Source organism: Notothenia rossii (assembly GCF_949606895.1).
Source record: "Notothenia rossii genome assembly, chromosome: 3".
NCBI classification, from domain to species: Eukaryota; Metazoa; Chordata; class Actinopteri; order Perciformes; family Nototheniidae; genus Notothenia; species Notothenia rossii.
The window spans coordinates 35,880,065-35,905,610 of record NC_136901.1 but is presented as its reverse complement, the minus strand read 5'-3'; the positions used below and the strand labels follow the sequence as shown (position 1 = coordinate 35,905,610).

The 25,546-nt window shown below is 40.3% G+C and overlaps 3 protein-coding genes across 9 annotated transcripts in view; 2 read left to right on the top strand and 1 right to left on the bottom strand.

Annotated features, from left to right (window-relative positions):
* The window catches only part of clcn3 (chloride channel 3), a 76,755-nt gene that overhangs the window by 27,000 nt on the left and 24,209 nt on the right, over positions 1-25,546 (top strand). For 3 of the 7 annotated variants that reach the window (XM_079669140.1, XM_079669137.1, XM_079669139.1), the window contains exons 1-2: positions 8,367-8,526; positions 14,044-14,225. In XM_079669140.1, coding sequence (XP_079525266.1) covers positions 14,063-14,225 — 163 coding nt within the window. In that variant the 5' untranslated portion in view covers positions 8,367-8,526; positions 14,044-14,062. Of the gene's footprint in view, positions 1-8,336; positions 8,527-14,043; positions 14,226-17,527; positions 17,919-20,000; positions 20,322-25,546 lie in introns of those variants that run through there. The other 4 variants (XM_079669142.1, XM_079669138.1, XM_079669143.1 and 1 more) reach the window with 3 other exon arrangements.
* Positions 486-4,091, bottom strand: pfdn2 (prefoldin subunit 2). Its single transcript, XM_079669147.1, has 4 exons — positions 3,944-4,091; positions 3,053-3,141; positions 2,830-2,953; positions 486-1,725 (listed from the first exon to the last, which is right to left on the bottom strand). Exons 1-4 carry the CDS (start codon positions 4,028-4,030, stop codon positions 1,534-1,536), a joined length of 492 nt encoding a protein of 163 aa, XP_079525273.1. The 5' UTR covers positions 4,031-4,091; the 3' UTR covers positions 486-1,533.
* On the top strand, positions 4,807-7,801 carry nit1 (nitrilase 1). Its single transcript, XM_079669146.1, has 6 exons — positions 4,807-5,045; positions 5,337-5,570; positions 6,025-6,128; positions 6,251-6,387; positions 6,620-6,745; positions 6,859-7,801. Exons 1-6 carry the CDS (start codon positions 4,957-4,959, stop codon positions 7,123-7,125), a joined length of 957 nt encoding a protein of 318 aa, XP_079525272.1. The 5' UTR covers positions 4,807-4,956; the 3' UTR covers positions 7,126-7,801.

Here is a 25,546-nt window from a genome sequence, read left to right as displayed (position 1 = left end):
CAGCACTGGTTTTTTGTTTTTGCGCCACTCACTCACTTTACAATGGTCTCCTAACGTTCTATTCTCATTCAGTTTATGTATGTCATGTCTTTCTTTTTATTCTTTAAATTGTTTAACTTGATTGTGTTACTTACTGGTAAGCTTCTATACTTTTTTTAAAGTATTTATTTCCTTGTACTGCATCAACAATTCAAATTCCCTGCTGTTTATCAATAAACGTCTATCTTAGCATAGATAGATATGTTGAATCTTATATTACATTTCTATTCGTCTTCAATATATTGAGGGGCAAACATAGAGGTGATAGTAATTTAGTTTGATGTTCTTTTTGGAAAAACTTAATCTCCAACAAAACCAGGAAGGTGAATTGTGTTCATTTTAATCCAGGTCGCAACAGTTACAGCTGTGATGTTAAATTGTAAACATCTGATTACGTCTAAGGGCTTTGTTGCACACAGTAATAATGTAAGAAAACACACAGAAAGAACATTTGAGAAACATTTTTAATGACCATTAACAAAAAACTTTTTGTCCTCATGACTACATGAACAGTGCTGACAGCAAAAACATCAGGTCCGAGGCGACATTTCCTCATTTTAGACCGAGTTCAGAAATGAATTCAACATAGCTCAAACATGTGCTATAGACCAGACTACAACTTATGCTGTGTTTTTAATAACGGGGCTTTATCATCAAGGTTGTGGTGGTAGTACTGACTTGTGGTCACATCATAATGTCCGCTTTATTAACCTCTGTACAAAAGCTGACCACACATTTATATGAATACAAACCAGCAGCCATTCTGTGCATGGAGACAATTTTACGAGTCATAAATTACAGAGGCTGAAAAAAGTTGATGTTCATTTTGATCTATAGTGACATGTTTACTGTATATTATCTTGTTCATGCTCAGAACACATGTTGTCAAAATGCCTTCAAGGACCTGAACTGCCTTGGCAAGGGTGACTTCTTGCAAAGCTCAACCTAATTCAGGGCCCTATGAAATCAGCTTTTTTTGTACGTTGTAAGTCAAAAGTCTTAAGTTAACATAAACATTCAGATTTCCTTTCCATCTGTGCACTCCTGTCTTGCATTTTCTAAACATTTGATTATTTTATTTCTTCTTTGAATTTTTTATTAGGCATCCTTGAAACTGTATATTAATAAGTGGATTACATTTTGCCGTACTCTGATACAGTGAAGTATTTATTTGCTCATGCGTAAATGATAGTAAGACGAAAACAAGAATTTACAATTCAAATATTTAATTTAGGCCACAATATTCTAGAAAAAGAAAGTCAGCTTCACTGAAAGGCAGATTTAAGACAAACAACCTACATTTTTATAAGCACTAGCATTCACATGTGTGAGTCGGTGTCTGTTGCAAAGTACCTCAGTACCAAGTGCAGTATCTGAGCAGAAATGTAATCAAAATCAAGTGTGAGAAGATACATTTTAAATTGTGTGACTACAACCATATTTTAGGTACTGGAGAAATCATAAGGCCCTACGGTCGCTCTCAATAATAACAAACTACGACACTAAAACGCCAGCTCCGGTTTTAGACCCGCCATCTTTGTTGTCACTGGAAGATGACTCCGACTGGCCCTGTGCCTCCGCTTCACCTTCTCCCACCAACCGGATGTTGTAGCGTTCCCTGTACTCTGTGAGGTCCCGCCCTTTCGTCTGCATCTGCTTGTTGATGGACTCGATTAATTTGGAGATCTGTGGAGATAAAAGAAGAGGACACTTGGGATTAAATGCAAATATTTAAAATTCATATTCCAACAGTAATGCACTAATATTGTGTCGATAGGCTCGGTAATCCTTACAATAAAATAAATCACCACAATGCTTCATAGTTGTTGTTCTGTTTCCATGATTGCTGAAACAATTTGCTGGTGACATACACAGGGTTCCTGCAGGTTTCAGCAACTCAAATTTTGAAGACCACGTTGAATAGAATTTAAGACCTATTTCACGGCAAGAAAGTATGAAGGAAAATTGCTAGGAAAAAATTAATTTGTCCCATAATGACTTACAAAGTAAATGTATTCATGTTCAGCATAAGAACGATGACTGAACATAACAGCATAACAGTACACTGAACTCTGTTGGGGTGTTAAGACAAAGTGTGTGTGTGTGTGTGTGTGTGTGTGTGTGTGTGTGTGTGTGTGTGTGTGTGTGTGTGTGTGTGTGTGTGTGTGTGTGTGTGTGTGTGTGTGTGTGTGTGTGTGTGTGTGTGTGTGTGTCAAGAGCTATAGTCAGAGCTCTGCTGTCTTCATGCCGTTGTATGATTGCTGTTTAGCTACGGTATTTAGCATCCACAGCAACTCCGCTTTTAGGGTTGACGTAGACTCAAACGTCGCCCACAGGTCCCCCGGTGTTGTTGCGGGAGTAGCTGCACTAGCTAACACTGCATTAGCAAAACAAACGCTAATTTTGTTTGCAAAAGGTGCAGTGGGCTTCAAACACGTTCCCCTCCACTGGTTTCAACCAAGCACTACATTTGATGTTTTCCAACCAAATACAGTTGAACTTACACTTCCACATATTTATTTGTAAGTAGATTCGAAGATACCTAATTTCTGACTGCCGCTAGCTGAAGCTTGGTTGCTAGGTTAATAGCTGAATATAATTTTTAAGACCTTCTAAAATCATATTTAAGACCTTTTTAAGGCCTTAAATTCAGATTATCAAATGTAAGACTTTAGGACCCTGCGGGAACCCTGTTACAATACAATGAATCACCACAATGCGTAATAGTTGTTGTTCTGTTTCCATGATTGCTGAAACAATTTGCTGGTGACATAAAGATGAATGCATTACCTGTTCTTTGTTAGACTCCAAGGCTGGTAGAACTTCTTTTACCGTCCTCTCCACCAACACTCCTCCTACAAGACGAAAGCATTTCCTCGAAGGATCCACTTCCTTCAGGGTTTCAATTACTAAGCTGGATGGAGGAAAAAAATTTAGACAAAAAGTGATGTTATAAACAAAAAATTGCACCTCAAAGATTCAATAAGCAGATGTGTGAGTATCCTCTACCAACCTGTGCTCATTGATATCCATCTCGAAATCTGCAGATTTAGAGGCCATACTGCGCTGCTCCTGACGCATCCTTTGAAATGTTGCCACCACCTGACACACAAAAAAACACCATCAGAAACAATACAGACTCACTGTCACAGTATTAATCTCAGTTTGAATCAGGTACTGCAGTGATAACACATTTCCTGTATTGATCATCAATCAAACAAGTCAAATGTTTAGAGAGTACATTTCTTTTGACTGTTACAACCTAAGAAAAACTGTTTTATTCTAGTCTTCATGGTGTTATATTACTATTTTCTTAAATTGTTATATTTTCACCATTGTTTTTAGCCTGCACTTTTTATGTTAAGTCTCATTCTGCTTTTACTTCAGTGACCTTATATTTGTGTGCATAAGAAAAATGTACTCAGGATATATTTACTTGTTATTAAAATCCACACAGTGCACACTTTCTTAATCTATACAGTATACTATTTGTATATTGTACTGTCCTTTCAGTAGATTGGTATATTAGAGAGTATTCAAATGTATTCGCTATATTATTATAGTGTGTATAGTGTGAGGTTTTCAGTAATACAAATAGCTCCAGTCCTCACACTGAGAAACACTATTCAGCACAGCACTCAATCCACTTATAAGTGTATGCTTATTAAAATGCAGTTAACGCATTGATATAAGCACACATAAACTCTTTAGAAATGAAGGCTCCTTATATGGCTTCACTCTGTTTTTTTGTGATGAGAAGGCAGAATGCTGGCGATGGGGAAGCTAATGTTAGCATCGGCTAGCTGGGAGCCACGTTTTCGGCTTTAGCTCCACCGGATTGAACCACAGAAACACTAATCGCGGGTGTACCGACTGAAGTAGACCGGGCTGGAGGGGACAGTACCTGCTCGGCAGACGGGCCGGACGGCTTTCCTCCGGCGCTGCTGCCGCTGCTGGATTTGCTAACCGTGCTGCTACTGTTGGCTGCCATCTTGGAAGGGTGTTGCTGAGAAGGACCCCGAGCAGAATGTATAGGGATGCTTGTTGTGTGCCTGTGCGGAAATATATATTTTTTGCTTTGCATTTTGAGGGTATCTTTTATTCTTAATGTTGCAACACTGCCATCTCCTCGAGATACAGTAGGTCATATTTTCCTAATCAGTATACTCTTTACCATTATCTTTTCCTGTTTGCACCAATGTTTTTTTACAGTAATGTCCATTGAAAGGCACAGTATTTCCCTCTGATAGGTAGTGCAGTATGAAGAAACATAAAATAAACAAAGATTGGACTTAAAACAGATCACAATTAAAAAAAAAAAAAGACAATCAAAACATCTTTAAATGTCAATTAAATGTCAGCTGTAAAAATTAATAACAAAAATAGTGAAATTCATAATTGATCAATTATTCAAAGTTCAACATGTCAACTGACCAAGTGGAAAATGCTGGTGTCGAGATAAACAGAATATATATTAAGATAAGTGCAGGATTCATGTTTCTACGTTATCTACAAATCGTTTGTTCATTTTGGAGATTTAAAAAAAAAATCCCAAAGAAATCCATTTTAAATTGGTTAAAGTACACCCAAACCACTCTACCAACCACAAAGCCTTAAAAAAATAAATTAAAAAAAATGTTAATTTTTCAAGATAATCATCTCAATATGTATTGTTTTAAAATATCTATTAAAACATAAAATGTAATCATTCCTCTACACCAGTGTTGTTGCGAATGCAGTCCAGCAGCTGGAGCCAGTGTGCCTTCGTGCTGGTTTCTATCCTTTCGAAATAAGGAAGAAGAAGAAAGTAGCCCTGCTAATCCTTCCTGCTGTACACTAACCACACTGGACGTATTAATGTGCTACTAACTTGGACTAAACAGGGGAGGTGAAGCTCTGTCAGTGTCACTGGGACCAATGTTCACGGCCAGGTGCATTTTGGGAACATCTGCAAAGTATTTGACCTCTCTCCCAGCTCCGAGACAACAGATCAAGCTCCAAAACAGGTGAGTTTATTATTCTGACTAGAGAATTTATTGTTATGCGTCTCTCTAAACAAGGTTAAATTATGATAAAGACTACATTCGTATTGTGTTATGTAAATCGATGTGACCGGCAGAAAGAGCATCAATAAATGTTATAGTTATTGATCTAGATATTGCATTTAAAGGTCCCACTATCCTAATAAGTACAATATGATAGGAGACACAATAACTAGTGCAGTTAATGATCAAACGTAACATATTTGCCAGTCATGCTGCTTTTGTGCACATAATAGCCACCTCTTCTCCCTGCAGGATGTCGACCTTACTTCGCCCGGTGGCTGCAGTGTGTCAGGTGACCGCCACCCCGGATAAAAAGGCTAACTTCTCCGCCTGTAAACAGCTGGTGGAGGAGGCCAAGGGGCGAGGGGCCAGCATGGTCTTCCTGCCCGAGGCCTTCGATTACATCGGATCCAGCCGAGAGGAGACGCTGTCGCTGTCTGAGAGTCTGACAGGAGACACAATCTCACAATACTCTCAGCTGGCCAGGTACACACACTGCTTCGTAATCATTGACATGGGTCCAATGTTTTGTTGTTGTTTGGGGGAGACATTTTTCTTCAGTCAGATATTTTTCAATAAGCTGCTGGCTGAGAGCAGGATACGCTACTCTTACACATGTATATAATCTTGCATAGATTTAAGCTCCTTCGAAGCAAATGAGGTACACAAAAAGGGGTTTTACTTCCTGATTCTTGCCTTACTAATCTACTGTTGGCTTCATGAATGAATAAAAAGATAGAGACCTCATGTCCCGTAGTATTTGGAGCTAGGGAAACGGTGAGGTTCAGTATGTTTATTTTAACATAGTGTAAATATGTATTCTATAGCCTAGTAAATATGTTGGTTATGTGTATCCATCAGCAGGCAGGTATTTACAGATTTGAAAAATAAGCAATTTTTCAGGATTTCTTTATGTATTTTTTAACCATTCCTTTTTCAGGAAGTTGGAAGTGTGGCTGTCTCTTGGAGGATTTCATGAACGAGGACATAACTGGGAGTCTGACAGACGAATCTACAACAGTCACATCATAATTAACGATAAAGGTACTGTCCATTGAAAAAGCTCTCTTTAAAATCCCACTCAGTTGCACACAGAAACATTAATTATTTTCCACTTGATGATTCCTTATGGTACACATTCTGACACGTTGTCATTGCACCCACAGGTGAAATCGTTTCAGTCTACAGGAAGTCCCATTTATTTGACGTGGAGCTGCCAGAAAAAGGCGTATCACTTAAAGAAAGTGCCTTCACCATCCCTGGACCCTCCCTCGTGTCTCCAGTCCAAACTCCCATCGGCAAGGTGTCCTTTATAACCAGACTTGTAAATTCACAGAACATCTTCATATTAGATGAGAGAAAACAACAAAAATTAGGAAATATAAGTACATTTTTCCAGCTCTGTAATCTCAATATTAAACACTAGCCAGCAAATATTTGAGATTGTAAAGAAAGCGTTTCCTATCTCTACTTAAACATTATGATCAGCTTGTTCTTAGTCTTGGTTTTTAACTATTCTCTTTTTGTTGCCCCAGGTTGGCCTGGGCATCTGCTATGATCTGAGGTTCCCAGACTTATCACTGGCTCTGCAAAGGCAAGGCGCTGATATTCTTACCTACCCATCAGCCTTCACTGTAGCCACAGGAGCTGCTCACTGGGAGGTGGGATGAGTCACAATACAACTACATGTGTTGGATTACTAGTGCTTGCAAAGACAGGATATCTATTAGATTGAAACCCAAGCAAAACACAAACTTTATGTATTTTTATCCAGGTGTTACTGCGTGCACGGGCGATAGAGACTCAGTGTTTCGTCCTGGCGGCGGCGCAAGTCGGCCGGCACCACGAGAAGCGCTCGTCGTACGGCCACGCCCTCGCCGTGGACCCCTGGGGTGAGGTGCTGGGAGACTGTGGAGGGGAGAAGCCAGGCATGGTGCTGGTGGAGATCGACCTGGAGAAGGTCAGCAGCACCAGGAAGAACATGCCGGTCCAACAGCACCGCAGAAACACTGATTTTTATCAAAGTCTGGAGAAGAGTTGACTACAAGAGAAGAGCAACACTCTAACTCTGAGTTACTGAAAGGACGAGGCTGACAGGAAATCAGTTTGAATATGGGAAACACACTAATCAGAAACGTGTCTTTGGTTTTATGTTTCAAAGACTTTCAGCTGGATAAGGAAACGTCACATAGCATCATGAGCACTTTGATTTGAAGTGATTTTTCACGAGGATTAAACGAGAATGTTTTATGTTGTTTAATCAGATATAGCAGGTGGAGATATTTTTGGAGATATATTTGCATATATTGTTCTCAAATCAAGCTTTTACTGATTAAATATAAACAAATGTAACAATGAAAAAACATATCTTGATGAAATAAATATGTACAGTTCATCGCAGATTCTGACGCGGTTTAAGGAAATGTAGCTTAACATTTAAGTCATCGTGTCATTACTGCTGTAGTTTATCTAATTTCTATTTGTAGTAACCAAAATCAAAAAGCACAGATCAGACCAAATGAGTCTAAATGCTGTATAATGGCCAATAGATGGCACTGGTGGGTTGTAACACTATCAGAAAAGGGAGGAAATGGCAGTAAAAAAGTGAAAGCGTCCTGGAAGACACTGACCTGTGGTTCTAATGGATATTTACAAATCCACTTGTAACTTTCCTGGGTTTCAATTAAATACTGTCATGCTTAAAGATTATTATATACCCAACGTCTGAACCTTCGCTTGGTTTGTTTGTCTCTTGTTTCTTCACTTTCTTTATTTTGTTTGATGGTAGCACATTATCAACATGTCCATACAAAAAAACAAAACATGTATCTATCCCGGAAGACTTGTTAAAGTGGCTCCTGGTTTTGCTGAGAACGACCAATTATCTTATATAAAGTTGTGTCAAAATCCACATTTTTAAAATTGTATTTAAACTTGTAAGTTGTAACCAATCCTGTTTACATAAGAAAAATGCAATACTCTCGTATCCTTATTACGTAATTGTTCTTCAGATTCATTGAGTAGATAGTCTATGAAATACCACATTACTTTGTATTTCAGAGTTTTCTACAGTGTGGTATTGGCCCTTTTACACAAGTTAAATCTCTAAATGCCTTGTCTGGCAATGCATAACTACACAACACCATTTGTCATTTGTATGTTCTGCCTCCACTGTGTTTTATCCCGTTTGATTTGCACTGGATGAATTATTGATCACATTCTCTCCTCCCTGTCTGTTCCAACATCACCCAGACTGTGGGTGGTTTCTGCTGTAAGGCTGGGAAACAGGAAGTGAACGTCACTGACAGGAATGGGACTGAAAAAGGAAAACACCATGATGATGAGGAGAATGTCAAATCCACTCGTGTAGCAAACACAAATCCCCGTTTCAACTGCAGGGAAAGAGGATGCATTGTCGAGCTGGAATTGAGGCAACAGGAAGGTAGGTGGCTGTCTGTGTTTATCAGCGGTAATGACGGTATGTTAATTTAAGGAAAGGAGGTCTGTGTGTGTGTTTCACCATCAGAGGCCATCCATCCATACTCACACCGCTGAGTATGGATGTTAGCTCGTTGTGTAGCTTGTGTGAATTATCTGCAAATTCGCTAAATGAATGTATTTTGCGCAGTAAATCACGCTTTCTGTGGTGTAAGGCCCTCGGCTGTTTGCTAAGTGACGCTGAAGTTTCACAATCCATCGACTGCATGAAAACCGTCCCATCTTCATGTGCTTTTCCCCGGTTATTTCACCATGAAATGCAGATGTTACGTTAATGCATGCACTGCTTTCGGCTGAGCATTTGCTGAAATCATCCACGCTTTCCCCTCAGTACACCATGTAGCTGAATGTAGCTTGTAATTCAGTGTGAACGCTTCTTTAGAGTGTGAAAAGTTGGGCTTGATAACAAACGCTGTAATTTAGAACCGTGAGTTCTAGTCGACTAAATGATTGGTCGATTATGAGGAAACTTATTGCTACTTAATTGTATTGCACATAATTGTTAAAGTGTCAGAAAATGCTTCTTAAAATAGCCTCGGAAATATAGAGATTACGTTCTTTCTCTGTTATTTATAATATTTTATACAATATATTTGGATTCGCAAAACAGTTAAAGACATCACTTTGTTATGTGAGAAACTGAAACTGGTTAGTTAAATGTGAGAAGAAAAAAAGGAAAAATGCTCAAATACATGTTCCAGAAGCCTACATCATGTCACATAAAGGCTTATTTAGTCTAATCAAAAGTCCAAACCTGAGAGATTTCACCTCACAATGATATGAAACAGAGAAAGGAAGGAAACACACATTTTAGGAGCTGGCATCGGCATAATTGTTTGAGTTTTTGCTTGTTGAATAACTTTTACAATTAACTAAAAACATGTATATTTAAGACCATTTGTAACCTTCTTCTGTGAAAAAATGATTTACAGTACATCCGCTTGATATACATTTTATTCCATATACTGTACATGTCGACAAGATATACTTGACACCAAAGTAGGATAATGTTAAACATAAACTCGAGCTAATGTTTTCGCGCTGTTACTTATTTGCTCCATCCCTTCTAAGGTATTCAATTTATGATTGGCGGACCCTCCTCTCATTGTAGAGTCCTTCTCTTTCCAGCCAGCATCAAAGACTGATCAAACCAAAGGCACACAACACACAGCTATGGCTGTTGGTTTAATCAGCGCTCCTGATTGTGTTACGTCTGTCTGGAGTGTTTCCGTCATTTTGTTAAACATGACCTTAGAGAGTTACATTCACAGCCAGAGAGTCCAGACATCTCACTTAAGTGTTTACGCCCCCGCCTCTTAAACAGTTATCCAAAGTTAATGACCTTTAAGTAGAAAGTCAGATTTCAGACTTTAGCAACTTCATTTGAATCTTATATTTAAAATATAAGACTTAAATTAACATCCTCATAACAACATTTATTTTTAAAAGTTCTCACAAAATGGTTAGTATCATGCAATTGAAGCACAATGAGATTCCTTAATGAACATCCGGTAATTTTTCACCCCTAAATTAGGTATGTTCACTAGTCTGTTAGATTTTATTCAGACTCCTTATTATTATTCTAGGATGCATCCATTGCTGTCTCCTAAGTGATATAATATGCTCAGACTGGTGGAGGCTGGATCAAATTGATAGCTGAAAACTCCTCATTGATCGCACACACACACACACACACACACACACACAAACTAAGACACACACTCTAAAGGATTTCTTGAATGGCTGCATTTTATTTTTCTCTCGAAGCAGGCCAGAAAGAGCATGTATTATTCATCTTATAGAATTCATTTTGTAAACGTTGGAACTTCCTTTATCTTCAATCCGGCCTGTCGAATGCTTTTTTTCACGCAATTTTTTACCGGCTTAAGACGTATAATTCAAAGGTATTTAATTTAAATTAGTTGCAGGTTAACATAATGCAAACTTAATGATTTGGAAAAAATAAAAGATGATATGTTAATTATGATGTAAATCCACTTAAAGCTGTAAATACAACTTCAACATAATATTTGGTTTTTGTCCTGCGTAGTATTTTCTCTAATTGACCTCGGCAGTTAGCTAGTGCTGCATGTTAAGATAAGATACAATTTACTTTATTGATCCCAACTTGGGGGGACATTCTTTCGCCAGGACTATTTAAGAAAAGACATAATGTTAGAATGAAATAGAGCAGAAAATAAACACACAAACATCTCAAAATAGAAACTAAAACAGAACTAAAAAGTAAAATATATTCATATTGACAGAGAAAAACGTACATCTGAAGACTATCTGTCAAATGTCAAATATGAAGAAATTAGAGCTAACAAACTTTAATTGTTGTTATTATTATTGAGGAGTCCATGTTGTCCATGATGGATGTTTAGCTACACAGCAATCCATATATTGATCTCTGGCTGCCGTTTGAAGGATGTGTGTCAACTCATCGTCTCTGGGGGAGGTGTGAGCCGGTCGGTTAGATAGAGGGAGGGATAACTGCTGAGTCACATCCCAGCAACAGTAGCCTGGGCAACACCTCCATAGTGACCAGCCGGAGGAAGATAACGGCCCTCGCTGCTCAACTAAGTTGTGTAACATCAGCAGACCCTGCAGCATTTTGTTCCTTTGCTGTTGTTATCGACCTCCACACACACACACACACACACACACACACACACACACACACACACACACACACACACACACACACACACACACACACACACACACTCTGCCTTCTCTTTAGATTATCCACGTCCTCTAACGGTAAAATGAAATCTGACACGTATAGGATAGTAGCCCCCTCAGTAAGCAACACACTGTCGTCTGATTACTGTTTTGATCACTGTTACAAAAGAAGAGACATGAAGAATGTTCTGCAGGCGTAATTATAGCAATCAAATGTCACCACGGAGAGAGAAACAGAATATCAAATGAAACATATAAAAGACATGAGGCTCAGCTTGAGATGTTCAGTTCAGTCACAACTGTCTGTTTTAAAAAGGTCATTTCAAGTTATTAACATGTGTTTTATGATCTCATTCTAATTTGTCCTGGTTAATACTGCATGAATTTTCATTCCTTTGGGATCAAACTAAACCACAAAGCTTAGTTTCAATTAGAGATGCCCTGATTCCAATATAATTAAGATATATAATTGACAGTATACAGATACATCTTTCTTTGTCAAATTAAATCGTTTGTTGCTAATAAAACATTGTCTATTAAAGTTATGTTCCTCAACCGCAATAAGTTACAGATGCTTTACTCAACTTTGCCAAACAAACCTCAAAATAAAAGTGCTTCAGATTACAGGTTTAAATAAAATCCAATTGAAAATTAAATCCATGTTATCAACTTTATCTCTTGTCCCAGGAGAAAACTGTCAGTTTCTGTCCATCCCGCTGTGTGGGACATTCAAACATTATGCGTGTCGTTGATATTTGCAAATAGCAAATATGAGACTCATTGTTTAGTTTCGATAAGAGGCCGACCGATCAATGCTTTGCAAGTTTCAATCCCTTGTTCTGGGCCAAATCATAACGAGAAGTCAAAGAGAAACAGAAACCGCATCACATGAGTTAAATGATCTAAGCCTCGAGATTGACTCAAGCTGAATTGAATTTCCGGATGACACTGATTCGATAAAGCTCAAATGGAAATCCCGTGTCATGGTGAGTGAGTGTGAGTGTTCCCTCTTCACCTCACATTATACAGAGGTTCAGTGGTCTTTAGTTTCACTGGTTCTTGCAGAATCCTTTTGTTCAGGATAGCTTGTGCCATTTTGAATTACTACTATTATAACAAATTGTCTGGATTTCATTGTGATAAGAGAGACTAAAGGAAAGGGTTTGGCGCTAAATGCTCTGAACAGTCAAAGATTGAATTCACTTCTTGTCGAGATACAGTTGACCTTCTTTTGATTTGGCATTCACTTTCTGTTTTCTTATGTTTTTCACATTGTATTATATCTTCAACTTTTTCGTTTTCTTCGCTTTGTGATCATCATGTGACCTTTGCATAATGTCCCATTTCAAAAGACCACAGCTTGAGAGAAGAATCAAAATGAAATCGAAAGTTGAAGCCATTCAGGTTGCTATGAAGGGAAATCAATGAGGCCTTTTTTAACAGAGATATAGAGGAATATGGAGTCGTCTTTGGAAATCTTCCTCCTGAACTCTCTTCTTCTCCTTTCCTTTATTACATAGTGACCCCTCATGCCTTGAGGCTGATATCTCTATGAATATATTTAGGTTATCTTCTCATTGTCACTCTCATCGCTCTGTTTGGTGAGGATCATTTTAGGTCACATCTGTCCCGTTTGTGCTCACATTTCGTGGTGTAGTTTCCCCCTCCTCCACTGGGGGGCGAGGCGACGTGCTGTGTGTCTCTGCTCTCTTTAGGCCAGCAGTTGTGTTATCATACTGCAATCCTCCTCTTATTGGACAGAGGACATCCATGTGTCATTGTAATCCCTCAGTCTATAAATACACCACTTGGCAGAGAACAGAACATTTTAAAATCACTGCCAAATATCTCGACATTTTAAGAAAAAAAAGAAAAAGAAAAACAACATTTATATATAGATAAACATGAAGATTAGTCTTATCCTTAGCTTTTGTAAATATAAAACCAAGTCAAATATGTATTTATGTTAAAATATATTAATTGTGGGCTAGCCTAGACATATGTTTACATCTCTAGGTTACACAACTTTGAATTAATGTATTCCAACACTCATATTTTCGTATGGTGTTAATCTCATAGGTGAGATACATTTTTACGTCAGCTATAAGATTCCATTGAACCTCATCTCTGTCATGCCTGGTTGTCTCTGACAGCCTTCATCTTTATAAATGTCCTGTATCGCCTCCATCTCTTTCCGTCCACATCTCATTCCCTTTTTGTTTTACTTAATCTTCCATCACGGTGCGCTCCAGCAGTTACAGTATTTCAGTCAGACTGTCTCGGATCCCTCAAGGTTATCTGCACCTCAGAAAATGTGTTTCATATGTTTCACTGAAAGTTGGAAGAAGGTCCAAATTGTCTGTGAAGTTTATGGAGCCGTTTGTGACTTTGCGGGCACATCTCATGTATGTTTTGGTTTCCTAGAAAAGACACTTGTTTCCTCATCTTCCTAATGCATCCACAGAAATGTGATGTTTGACATAAATCAACAAGGTGATTCTCCGTTTACTCGGAACAAGCTCTAGATACCGGCTGTGTTTTTTTAAGCTATAAAGTGGATTTCTTCTTCACTAAATGTGTGTATGGCTATAACCTCTCCATCACAGCATCCCCGAGTGTCCATCTTTCATTCTGTCTGCACGTTAACAACCCGCCCTTCTCATCTGTGACCGTCCCACTCCACCTTGTAGACTCAATAATCTCGCATCCTCACAACACGGTGTATCTCCACCTCCTCCCTCCCTCCCTCCCTCCCTCCCTCCTTATCACCCAGGGCACCGGCGCGTTGCTAAATGGAGTCGGAGCAGCTGTACCACAGAGGCTACTGCAGGAACAGCTACAACAGCATCGCCAGCGCCAGCAGCGACGAGGAGCTGCTGGATGGAGCCGGCGCCGTCATGGACTTCCACACCACCGAGGACGACAACCTGCTGGATGGGGACGCGGTCTCCCCAGGTAGGGAGAACGGAAATGCCTCTCCTCTCTTGATTCCCCTCCATGACCCAGTCTTTGACGAGCCCTCACCATCCAATCAGATTCTTGAATTCTTTGCGCTGCGTCTTCGAGTCCAGAATCAAGTTTTTTCCTCCTGAGTAAACACACTTTCGCTGCTTTTGTCATGAGTCAGCCCACTGCTGGTGTCGAGACGCATCAAGTGTGTGTTTGCTCGTGTGTGTTGCTGGGGCACTCGCTCTGCCATCCGCCCCCCCCCCCCCCCCCCCTCATCTCCATGATCCACACACCCATCAGCTGCTCCACATCTCGTCTTGCTTCACCTTCCGCCGTACAAATGGTAATAAAACTGTTCATTGATATGCAAATAGTTATAGACAGCCGAAGCAACCTCTTTTAATCTAACACAATGATCAGAGTTTGGTCTTTATTTAGGATATGTAGTTGATTCAGGTGAGCTAAGTAAGACCCTTAAGTTCCATGATAAAAGTTGATCCCTGAAAAATGTGATCAAATCAGACAACTCAAGGTGACACACTAACTTATTTAGACATTTCAAGTAAATCTCATAGTCTTCATGAGCACATTTTTTATGGTTTTGTTCTCAATAACTTCTAAGATTTAGTGTCCATCCCAAAATTAATACAAAAATCAAATGGAGGAGCGACGAATTACAAATGCTAAATGAAAGCATTTGTTTTCCCATTAAGAAAAACCTGATTATTAAATAGATGATTTCAGAATTTCTTAAGGCCCTCACTAACTTTTTTTTAATTGGATATACAAATCATTTTGCATATTACTTTACCAGAGAAACATAAATTCATGAATTCCTTTATAACCATCTGTAAGGCTCTCTAAGGACTGCAGTTGTTCTTATTATTTTATGTCGTCTTGTGTGTCTTGTCTTGATGTAGTTTTGTGCAGAACTACATAACTCTAACTGTGCTTTGGCCTTGCTCGTTATTCCTATCTTGCGTTTGACTTGTTGCTTACGTGGATTGGTCTCTTTCCTGTCGGGCAGTAAAGGTGTGTGTGAGTAATAACACAGACACGTGGCAGGCCCCTATTTGCTTTTTGTGTTCATAAATACGTCATCTCCTGGCTAGATATAGAAAAGGTAAAGCAAGGTGAACATGTTTGACAGGTGTTTGCAAGTTTCCAGCAGGTGCAACTGTATGAGTTGTAATTCCTAACCTTGGAGGCATACAATTCCAAGGTATTAAACTATTTCCGAACCGGTTCTCCACTCACTAAGTAAGAGATCTGCTACTGCCTGTGTGGCTGCCAATGCTAAACGATTGTAGTCATACCTGTCATTCCTGTGCAACACTCATTCATTCAGAAGCTCAGCTGCACTCTGACCGTTATCTATAGGCGCTTTCACACCGGAGTACTTCCCCCGTACTTTTCCCCGTACTTTTCCCGTTCAGTTCCGATCATTCCTGGAATTTTGCGTTCACACCAAAAAGAGAACTTAGTTCATGAGAACTTTTACCCCCTTTTTAGTGCCTGCTAGAGAGGTGGTACTTTCCTGGGGAGAAAAAAGTTCCATACTTATTGGCTGGGCGAATTGCAAAACACGCCCCGTAAAACTGGGAAAAGTTTTTTGAAGCCACGATTGTATTTGCCGGCATTAGCATTATTAGCATTAGGATTAGCCCCGTGCACCAACGGAGAGAGAATAACTTATGGCAACACAAAAAAAAACATTGGAGCAGTGGAGATGAGGAGGTGTCTGTATTCTGGCGATTTACTCGGAAGGCTTCAGTAGAAGCTGCTGGGAGTCCCAGCAGCTTCTACTGAAGCCAGTCTCTAACTCCGGGGACTTCCGGCCGGGGACTTGGGCAGCAGTATAAGCCGTGAAGTTGTTTGCGGCCTGACAGTAAACCCGTAGAAGTGACGTCAGCGGCTTCATTTGCGTAGTGGGAACTTATTTTCCGGTGTGAACGCGATCTGCTCTTTAGTTCCATGGGTTGTACTAAGTGCTGGGAACTAAGTACGGCAGAGTACTTGGTGTGAAAGTGGCTATTATCTTGTGACCAATCGACATCCGATCTGCTGCATCCTGTTTTCTCTTCCTCGTCTTACTAAATATGCTGATTCCATCTCTGTAGTTTTGACTTGCAGCTGACGAAACAAGCGCACATGCTGAGTGGGTTGTGTCAGATCTGTCTGCTGAGTTTGGCTCTCCAAAAGCGAACACATTTGCGAATTTGCTGGTTGGATTTTGTGGGAAATCCTTGTGCTCTATGAACGCAAAAGAAGCATAGCAAATGTGTTTATGCATGAGATAAAGATCTTAGGTTCTAATAAAACTTTATTTCCTGTCTTTTTTAATTGGATATTTTAGATTAACTGCATTCATTTGGGTCAGTTTAAAGACATCAACGATAAAGACAAAATCCCACATACGTTTGGTAGGTTGTTGTGATACTGAATGAGACTTGTTGCTTGCAGAGAACAGATGTTTCCCATACCACATATTTTACTATAATTGCCATCTCCCTTTTTTGTCTGGTTACAGCTCTTCCTTTCAGTTCTGCACTGATAAGGTTGTAGTAAGACATGCTCTGTTGCAGATCTCGGTTTCAAGTCATGTTGTACTGTTGCACAAGAAAGTTACAGTTCTGTTAAAGTGAATATCTAATGCTCAGAAGCTTAAAACATGATAATTCTTCTCTTCATGTAAAAGCTCAACATTCAGTTGGAAAGTTGCTATAAACCTCAAAGACAGGCACATAAAACCATCTATAGTGACACTGTTTCCAAGTGTTGACATTTCGTGTCACTTGCGGGTTATTCTTTTGGAATAGCTCCTTAATAATTCAGATTTGTTTTATTTTGTATCCTATCAATGTACTTACAGAGGTCTTAGGGGTTGTTTTTATGCACTTTATGGGGACTGGCTAGTGTCCCCAGTCTCTTCCTGGTGATTAGCTTCTCATTCTTCTGCTCTGAAACTGGACCTCTGGGCAGTGTATTATGTGAAAGGTGAAAGCATGGGGTAACCCTAACCTGCCTCCACTTATACTGTCACTGCTGCTGCTAGTACAGAGCGAGCTTCAGTGCAACAACACAGCTTTCTTTCAATAACTGAATAAGCTACAATCTTAATAACCAGGTTGTACCGAAGACTAACAATCATTAACTTCCAGTCTTCATAGTTTTTACATTCTTTGCACCACACTACTGTATTTGCCTTGACTCCACCCCCCTCGCGTCAGAGTTGTGTGACTCCCATACGCTCACCGACATTCCCATGAACCAGTTTGGCTGCCAGCCGGTCCGAGCTAGTGTTTCAGGAAATCTCTGGATGAATGCTCTTCCTTAAAGCTGCTGTGCCTCCCTGAGCTATTTATATGTAGTATTGAAGGGACGGGTGCCTTGGTTAGCTTTGTAAAAACCCCGGGGGCCGTCTCACTCTGAGGTCCTGTGGAGATTTCTGCTGACACTTTTTGTTCTCTTTGAAGAATTGAGGAGATCCATGGAGCCATGCTTTGGGGGATGTGTTTAACTGAACTGAAACGGATTTATCTGGTTTTGTTTTCACTGGATTACTGAGATTTCTGTTTTCAAACTTCATTTTTTTGCTCATTTGACGTCCTGACTGGGACTTCTTGTTGAGCAGCGAGGTGACACATTATGGTTGACATCACCTTTGTAATCGCCTAGCAACAAGAGCCCTACTTAAAGGTAAGACAGCGTGGAGGCCTAACCAATCACAGGCTGTTTGTGGTTTTATATCATAATGGAAACAAAGTCACAGCGTGTGAAATGCCAGGGTCCCATTGTTGAGGGCTGGGAATTGTTAAACCTGATTTAAGCTGAATTGCTTTATATAATCACACCGAGTTTACAAAACACCTTCTGTGTTGAAATAGTGACCGTGAGATCGCTTTTTGATTGTACGAATGTTTCATATCCTTCCTGTAGCGTGAACACAGGAGAGGAAGGTTAAGCAACAGCTGAGTGTCTTAAGATCAACTTTTCTTTTTTCTTGCCACAGTCACACTTAAAGTTTCCTTAACATCCCTTTCCTCTTTGCATACCAAAGGACAGCAGCAGTCAAATGTATGTATAACAACAACAACCTAAAATGACAAGGCAGAATGGCAAAAACACAGATTGACTTAAATTAATTTATTTCTCTTTGCACTCACAAAGCATTCTTTCATTAAAGCTATGAATAGGCCATGTGATTATTTTGTATTGGCATAAAACGTTACAATAATGAGTTAGGGCTGTAACTACAGATGACCCATTCCACATTTTTTTTTATATAAATAGTATTTATAAGTATCTGCCCTACAGTGGAGCACATCAACACATCCCTTAATATAACATGTTTTCTGTCATTCAATCATTTAATCTACAACATGTCAGACCATTTTGAAAAATAAGTGTTTTTGTGGTCCTTCTGATACTTAAACATATTCAGTTTTATGTCATGTGAGACAAAGAATTCACATTTTTGTGAATGGAGCCAACTCAATTTGAACTTTTTTGCTTAGGCTTTGAAAGCGGACTAGTGAGTAGCTGAGTTTCTGTGTTTGGCATGATGCCGCTTAATATCCCCAATAACCTTTGTCGTCTAATTTAGCCAATTGTTAGCAACCGCCTGCTTTTAAGAGATTTAAAAGTTTGAAATGTACAATTGGAGGCGATACTGTCAGGGTTATATAGTGGAACGAAATGTGAGAATCTCAAAATAAAGATCAATTCTAGCATCTAACACAAAAAACCTATTACAATTATTAATTGACGGAAATGCTAACCCTTTTCCTGGTTTTAGGACTCGTTCCTGTAGCACTCTATTACTCCTTACTTAAAGGTCCCATGTCATGGCAATTTCTACTGATCATAATTCCACTGTTGAGGTATACTAAAATAGATTTATATTGTGCAATTTTCCAAACTCACATTGGTTTCTCATACAGCATCTCTGTATAGTATGTGTATTCACTCTGTCCTAAACGGCTTGTTGGAGCTCCGACCCCTCCCTCCCTGTGAGCCCACTGTGCTCTGATTGGTCGGGACGTTGCGAGGCTCGCTGCTCAGTGAGCTGGCTTACTGGTGTGTATTCCGGGTCGGCGATACAGCGAGAACAAGCTAAACTCATCCTGAGCACACACACACACACACACACTCACAGCCGAAGTAAAAACAATAAGTGTGGCTTGACATTGAATAAGAAAAAGGTTTATAAACGCTGTGAGAATGGGTCTGCGGAGAGCATTTCTCCGCCATCCCAACTCGTCTATTACCAACCAGGGAGCTCTATGCAAGTCAATGGGACTCCCTGTTAGTTGAAAATGTACGCTAAAGGTCCTGGTGTGTGAGGAGCTCCGCGGATTGGTCCATTTTGGTTCCGGGAACCGCATGACGTCATGCGGTTCCCGGAAGAAACAAATGGAAAATGAGAAATCTCCAACGAGGCGTTCTGGGGCAGCATAGACAGGTCTTTTTCTGTGTTAGAGTTTTACTCGCTACAGGGTGTACTTTGAGGGTTTGTGACTCTGCAGACCGTTTACATGCATAAAAACCTTCATAACACACAAGGGGACGGGTAATAACCGGAAAAGCATGACATGGGACCTTTAATGTAAACCTCCCTGCACTTGCTCACAATGGAAGCCTCCATCTTTAGAGCTCGCCTTGAAACACAGTCACCCCTGTGACCTGGCACAATGGACTCTCCCATTCAGGCAGGGCTCACTGATCTCCCCTAGTAACCAAGCAGGACCGGCCTTGTGTGCTCGCCTTTCCCTAGTGTGTGTGAGTGTGATGACATCATCAGCTCTAACAGTCAGCTGCTGCAGTGGAGGGAGAGCGAGAGAGAACAGGGAGGGGGAGGGAGAGAGGACACACACACTGTTCGACTCAAACACACACACAGCCCCGCTTGTCTTCCTCTGGTAAACATGGCAGCGGCGGCAGCAGCGACTTACACACAGTGCGTAGTGAAGCCTAGCTTAGCTTAGCTTAGCCTCGTCTCAGCTGTCAACATGGAGGAGGAGGACGCGGGGGCCGACCCCTATTTGCCCTACGACGGGGGAGGAGACACCATCCCCCTGCAGGAGATCCCTAAAAAAAGAGGTATGCCACGTCCCCTCTTGTGTTATTTTTTTGGCCTCCTTTTCTCACGCTGCTGAGATGTGAAGCCGCTCTCCTTCTTCTCGTCCAGTGAGTGTATGCCGCCATATGGCAGGCAGACACGGTGCAGGTTGAGCAAAACCGTTTTCTGCTGTTGGTGAAGCATGGAAACCAGAGTGTGTTTGCCATTAACTGCATGAGGGAAAAACAGCCACCTGCCCGCTTCGTTCACCATCCACCCCTCTGTTGATGATCAACCAGCAGTGTGTGTGCAGGTCAGCCCGAGATAATGAGATAAAGGAGTTGAGTCAGTGTGAAGGCTTGGGCCTGTAAGCAGCAGCAGCGACTAAAGGCAACATCATGGGCATCCATTTTAACTTCCCGCACACAGAGCCACAGTTTGTCTTAAATATAATATTAACTGGATGTTTGGAGATGTAAATAAGATGTTGCTCAATGTTTCTGCAGAGAGACGACACCTGTTGGTCACTTTACATCACATCACACTTTACAGTCCTCAGGGTGAAGCCATGCAGGGAAATCGTGGTTTCTTGCTCTGCACCCTTGTTTTTCTTTCCCATGCTGCCTTTAGGGAGTTTATCTTGCAGTTGCCTGTGCGTGTGTGCGTTGGTTCCTCCAGGCCTTGTTACATTTTTACGGTGAGCAAGCAGAGACAAAAGACCCCTAGTGCGTTTAGGACTGTTTACATTCACTTTGTGCAAAAGGACGTCCTTACATCCAAGCTTTTATTTCCTCTCTCTTTGCAGCCACAGTTTCACAATCTTCAGTCCATCTCTTTCCATTATGTCAGCCCCTTTACTGTAGAGGCATCTTCTGGCATTTATAATTAATATCCTTTTAAGTTTATTTGCCAAATTCCTGATAAAGTAACCTGTAAAACTGGACATACTGTTTGTACTATTATTGCAAAAACAAATAAGCAATTTGGTAGCTTTACGGTCATTCACCTTACACAATGTGTCCTTGTCCCAACTATCCTGAATCAACACATCATATGTAAACACACATTTAAAAAAGGGGCATTTCGGACTTTGATCCTGTTATCAGCACGCCCTTTTGCGTGACTTCAGGGAATCCACCGGTCTAATCGTCCGGCTGCAGTCTCAGCCTGTATGGAGGTTGTCGGGGTCAGTTTATGATGCCGGTCACATGACGGCTGAGCAGACTAACCCTACTCCGACCGGGCCGATCCAGGTTGTCCTAGCCAGCCGCCTCTAAACCTCTCTGATCTGTTTTACTCAGCAGTAGTAGAGTAGGGCTATTATATTACACAAGAATGCAGCGCTTGTTGGACTGGAAACCTGGGATTTCTCCTCTCATTACACACAGAAACCTCTGAACACACCTGATGCTAATTTCCACTCTCAATGATCACAGGAAGGCCATGTCAGATTCATTCAGAGAAAAGGGATTATTGACAGGCAGTAGGTGCACTGACGCAGCTCTTAACTGATGCAGGCCGAACAGAGTTGCAGCGTCACTGAAGTAATACACAAGGGAGAGAAACTGAAGCCTTATTTCTTATGTGTATCTTTTGTCTATGTGGCCACTGAACCGTTGGAGCGTGATGCTGCCACTGTGTTCATATCATCAGATGCTGCTCCTTTATTGTTTTTCTGTGGCATCACCCCTGCTTGACTACACAGTCTGGATTCGACTGATGAATGCCAGTAGTGCAGCATCATCAGTCGTCTGATTTATCATAAGCCACATTCATTCTGTTTCTACATGTTGCTAATTTACTTCAGTGAGGAGTTGCAGTCTTTTATTTATCCCAAATTAGGAAATTATTCTGCTGTGTTTGCAGTTTTAGTTGCACTTGCACGTGTCTTCAAAACAAACCATTATTAATTTGCCAAGAAACATTAAGCATTCAGTTTGTAGCACCAACATGTTCATTGCTCGGCAGTGAGAGTAAATGCTGCAGACATCTCTTTGAACCATATTTGTGGTCAGTATTTCCGCCACTATGGTGTTTGTAGTGGGCCCTGAAGTGGGTCTGCTTGTTGTTTTATGAAAAGCCTGTGTTGTTTTTTGACCCAGGTAAAACAAAATGCACTGTTCTGGGAATGTTGTAACATGAGCACAATCCAAGACAATCACTTAAAGGTGTACCAAGAAGACCACGAAGTCATAACCGTGACCATCTTGTTAAATGGGTAATTTGAAGAGCGTTGACAGAAATCAATATAAAGTGCTATGTCCTTAGTATGCACGTCTCACATTTCCCAAATCGTGAAGGTCTTGGCTTTATTTTCACTGAAAAAGGCTTGTGCTTACAATGCAGAAGTACAAACTGATGACTCGTGTATATAGTAACCACGTAAACATTTCCTTTAAAACATTTGGTAAGGGAATCACACACAGCTCTCCTGTTTTTATTTTGGCCCTCAGGTGTCTATAGTCGGTCTGTTGGTAGGTTCAGAAAAGGTCAACTTTAATCTTTAAAAGAACAGACGTCCATATCAGTCATCTCACACACACACACACACACACACACACACACACACACACACACACACACACACACACACACACACACACACACACACACTCTCTTTCCCTGCACAGTTCAGACTGTAGCCGTCACTCTGAAATCAAAATGGAGAATGATAGAAACAGTCTTTTCCTGCCAACATGACTCTCACTGCTGCTGACTCCACAACAGTAGCTCACTTCCCTCTTTCTCCTCTCTGAACACCACATGTATCGCCCGGTCAGAAGAAATAAACACTTGGATATTTTGGCTCTGCTTCTTACAGAAAATCTCCCCAAAGAGTTTGCGATTTCTTTCCCTCTCACATCCCTTCAAACATCGAAGGCAGTGATATGAGCTAATAATCCTCACTTTCTTTCAAAGGTGGTATCATGGCCCACATTGGTACTGTGGAAAACTGGATTTATCTGCTGGTTATGTCTCACTTATCGAGGATTAAAAATAATTTATATTCCCAACTGACAATAATTTGATGCGCCTGATTCTCACTGCTTCTATCTTTTCAGCCTGTTGTGGATTAATGTTTTGAAACATTGAGTTGTGTTTCCGAGAGGTTTTGTTTTCACTTGGGTGAGTTTGTCTGTTTCTTACTAGGTTTACGGAAAAACTACTCGCAAGATTGTAGTTAAACTTGTTGGAGGGATCAAGCTTTAGCCAAGGAAGTAGCCAATAGTTCTTGAGTGAATCCGAATCATAGGTAGGGCTGAACGATATACCGTGTCATGGCGATAACCGCAATATGCGCATGCGCGATATTCACATCGTAGGGACGTGCGATATATATATATATATTTTTTTTTAGGGCGTTCGATATTAAGTAGGTAAATTAACTCAAACACGTCATGTTACAATTATTTTGCTGCTTGCTACAAAAGGAAAACTTGCGCGGCTCTCATGTCAGGGGTACTTGAGTGGATTGACATGCAGGCTCTGAGTCTGCACAGCAAACAACTATTTCAGATGCCTTTGCCGGTGTTACACCATATGAGAAAGGTTCAAAACCGCCTAAAGGAGCTGGTGTATAGCTGTTCTTCATTTTATTTTTATAATGTTGTTTAAAAGATGTCCACTACTTTGCTGCTATTTGCACAAAAAAGGTTTTAATTTTGGAATAAAAAGTTAAATTACTTATTTGGTCACGTATGTTAATTCCCTAATGTGACATTAAACTATAGGAAGCTTCATTAATACGTTTAATCTCTTGGATCCCTTCTAGACACCACTCTTCTTCATTCACAGATGAACCCCCTTATTTGAGGGTAAGCAACATGCATTACCATGACATGTTAGATCATGACTTAAGGTATGATGAGTCAACCAGTTAAAATCCAGACGTCCATGACTCAAATCCTTCATCCGGTTAAATATAGTTAAAAAAAACGCAATATATATCGCAGGGGAAAAGAATATCGCAATGTCAGTTTTTTTCAATATCGTGCAGCCCTAATTATAGGGTTACTCAATTTTTGCGAGATACGATATTTGGCTTAGGAGGTCTGTGCTCTCCATCTGCCTTTTTATAGTTATATGAGAATACCTTGGTTTAGTTATAGCGGCTGCAGACAATGTTGCAGATGCAGATTTGTTCATGCCATCTTAGGATCTGTTTTATGGCTTTACTGAGAGGCCTCTGAGGTTTGTAATGTCGATCACAGAGGCTATGAATGAGGCCTTGTTTTAAACTAATGACCCTGCCCCAGTTGACGTTTTGCTAGGCAGATTAAAAATGTATTGTGGACTGGAATGTGTGTGTCCCACAATATTTAGTATTATCCATTGTGTGTCATTGGATTGGCATTGCTCTCGCCCACATTTCAGCATTCACACCCTTACTTTTAGCAGCCACTGTACAATTTCTAAGACTGGTTGCCTCCTTTGTTCAGTGCTTCACAGAGTCTATATTTCACATTTACTGTAAAAACACAATAATTACACCCATTGACATATTGATCAATCTGATATGATACACAGACAGTATAAACCAGTTGAACTTGTGATTCCGATATTGTCTAACCATTGCCCTTTGTCTCCCTTTCGTCCGCGTCAAACACTGTTCTGCCTTTGTGTCGCAGACGAAGAAGTCTCCAATTTTTTGCGTCATCACGGGCGGGCGGATCAGGCATTTCAAAATGTCAGAGTAGGGTTCTCCCTAATAATTATCTACACTTTGTGTGAGATTATACATATGTGGCAGTGCATTTCTTATATTAATGAGATGGCCCTCTTATATAACTTGCTAGGTTATTAGGATGATAATTAAGGACATTATAAAGACTTGTGTTTTTTATATGAAACCAGGAGAGCCAGTTGGCAGCAATGAAAATCCTTTAGAGAGAGAGAGAGAGAGAGATTATTAAGAACATTTCTTATAATAAACTAATACACAAATATTGGCATACATCTTCTAAACAGCAGTGGACAACGTTTGCTTTGTATTTTTTGTTGTTAAATAATTAATATATGCTGTAACTAGTCATTCTCATATAAAAGTCATTACTGTACAGACTGTACTTGGTTATTAAGCATATAGGCACATTGTCTGTGAAGGCCAATAATATCAGATCAAATGTAATGAGACTGCCAGAATGTCAGTAGTTAAAGTTTTTACACTTAAAAGGGACTGTCGTTTTTAGGGCTTCACGAAAAAGCCCCCTGTTAGACATAAAACAAATGTCATTATGTAAACCAGGTCTTGCATAAAGAGCTTATA

Bases quoted from the DNA above. Each gene is read 5' to 3' on its own strand.
- pfdn2 (XM_079669147.1), bottom strand. From the start codon at position 4,030: ATGGCAGCCAACAGTAGCAGCACGGTTAGCAAATCCAGCAGCGGCAGC. The intron at 3,142-3,943 runs GTACTGTCCCCT...TTTGTGTGTCAG, and splicing joins CCGGCCCGTCTGCCGAGCAG to GTGGTGGCAACATTTCAAAG. The intron at 2,954-3,052 runs GTTGGTAGAGGA...TCCTCCATCCAG, and splicing joins ATGGATATCAATGAGCACAG to CTTAGTAATTGAAACCCTGA.
- nit1 (XM_079669146.1), top strand. From the start codon at position 4,957: ATGTTCACGGCCAGGTGCATTTTGGGAACATCTGCAAAGTATTTGACC. The intron at 6,129-6,250 runs GTACTGTCCATT...TTGCACCCACAG, and splicing joins CATCATAATTAACGATAAAG to GTGAAATCGTTTCAGTCTAC. The intron at 6,388-6,619 runs GTGTCCTTTATA...TTGTTGCCCCAG, and splicing joins TCCAAACTCCCATCGGCAAG to GTTGGCCTGGGCATCTGCTA.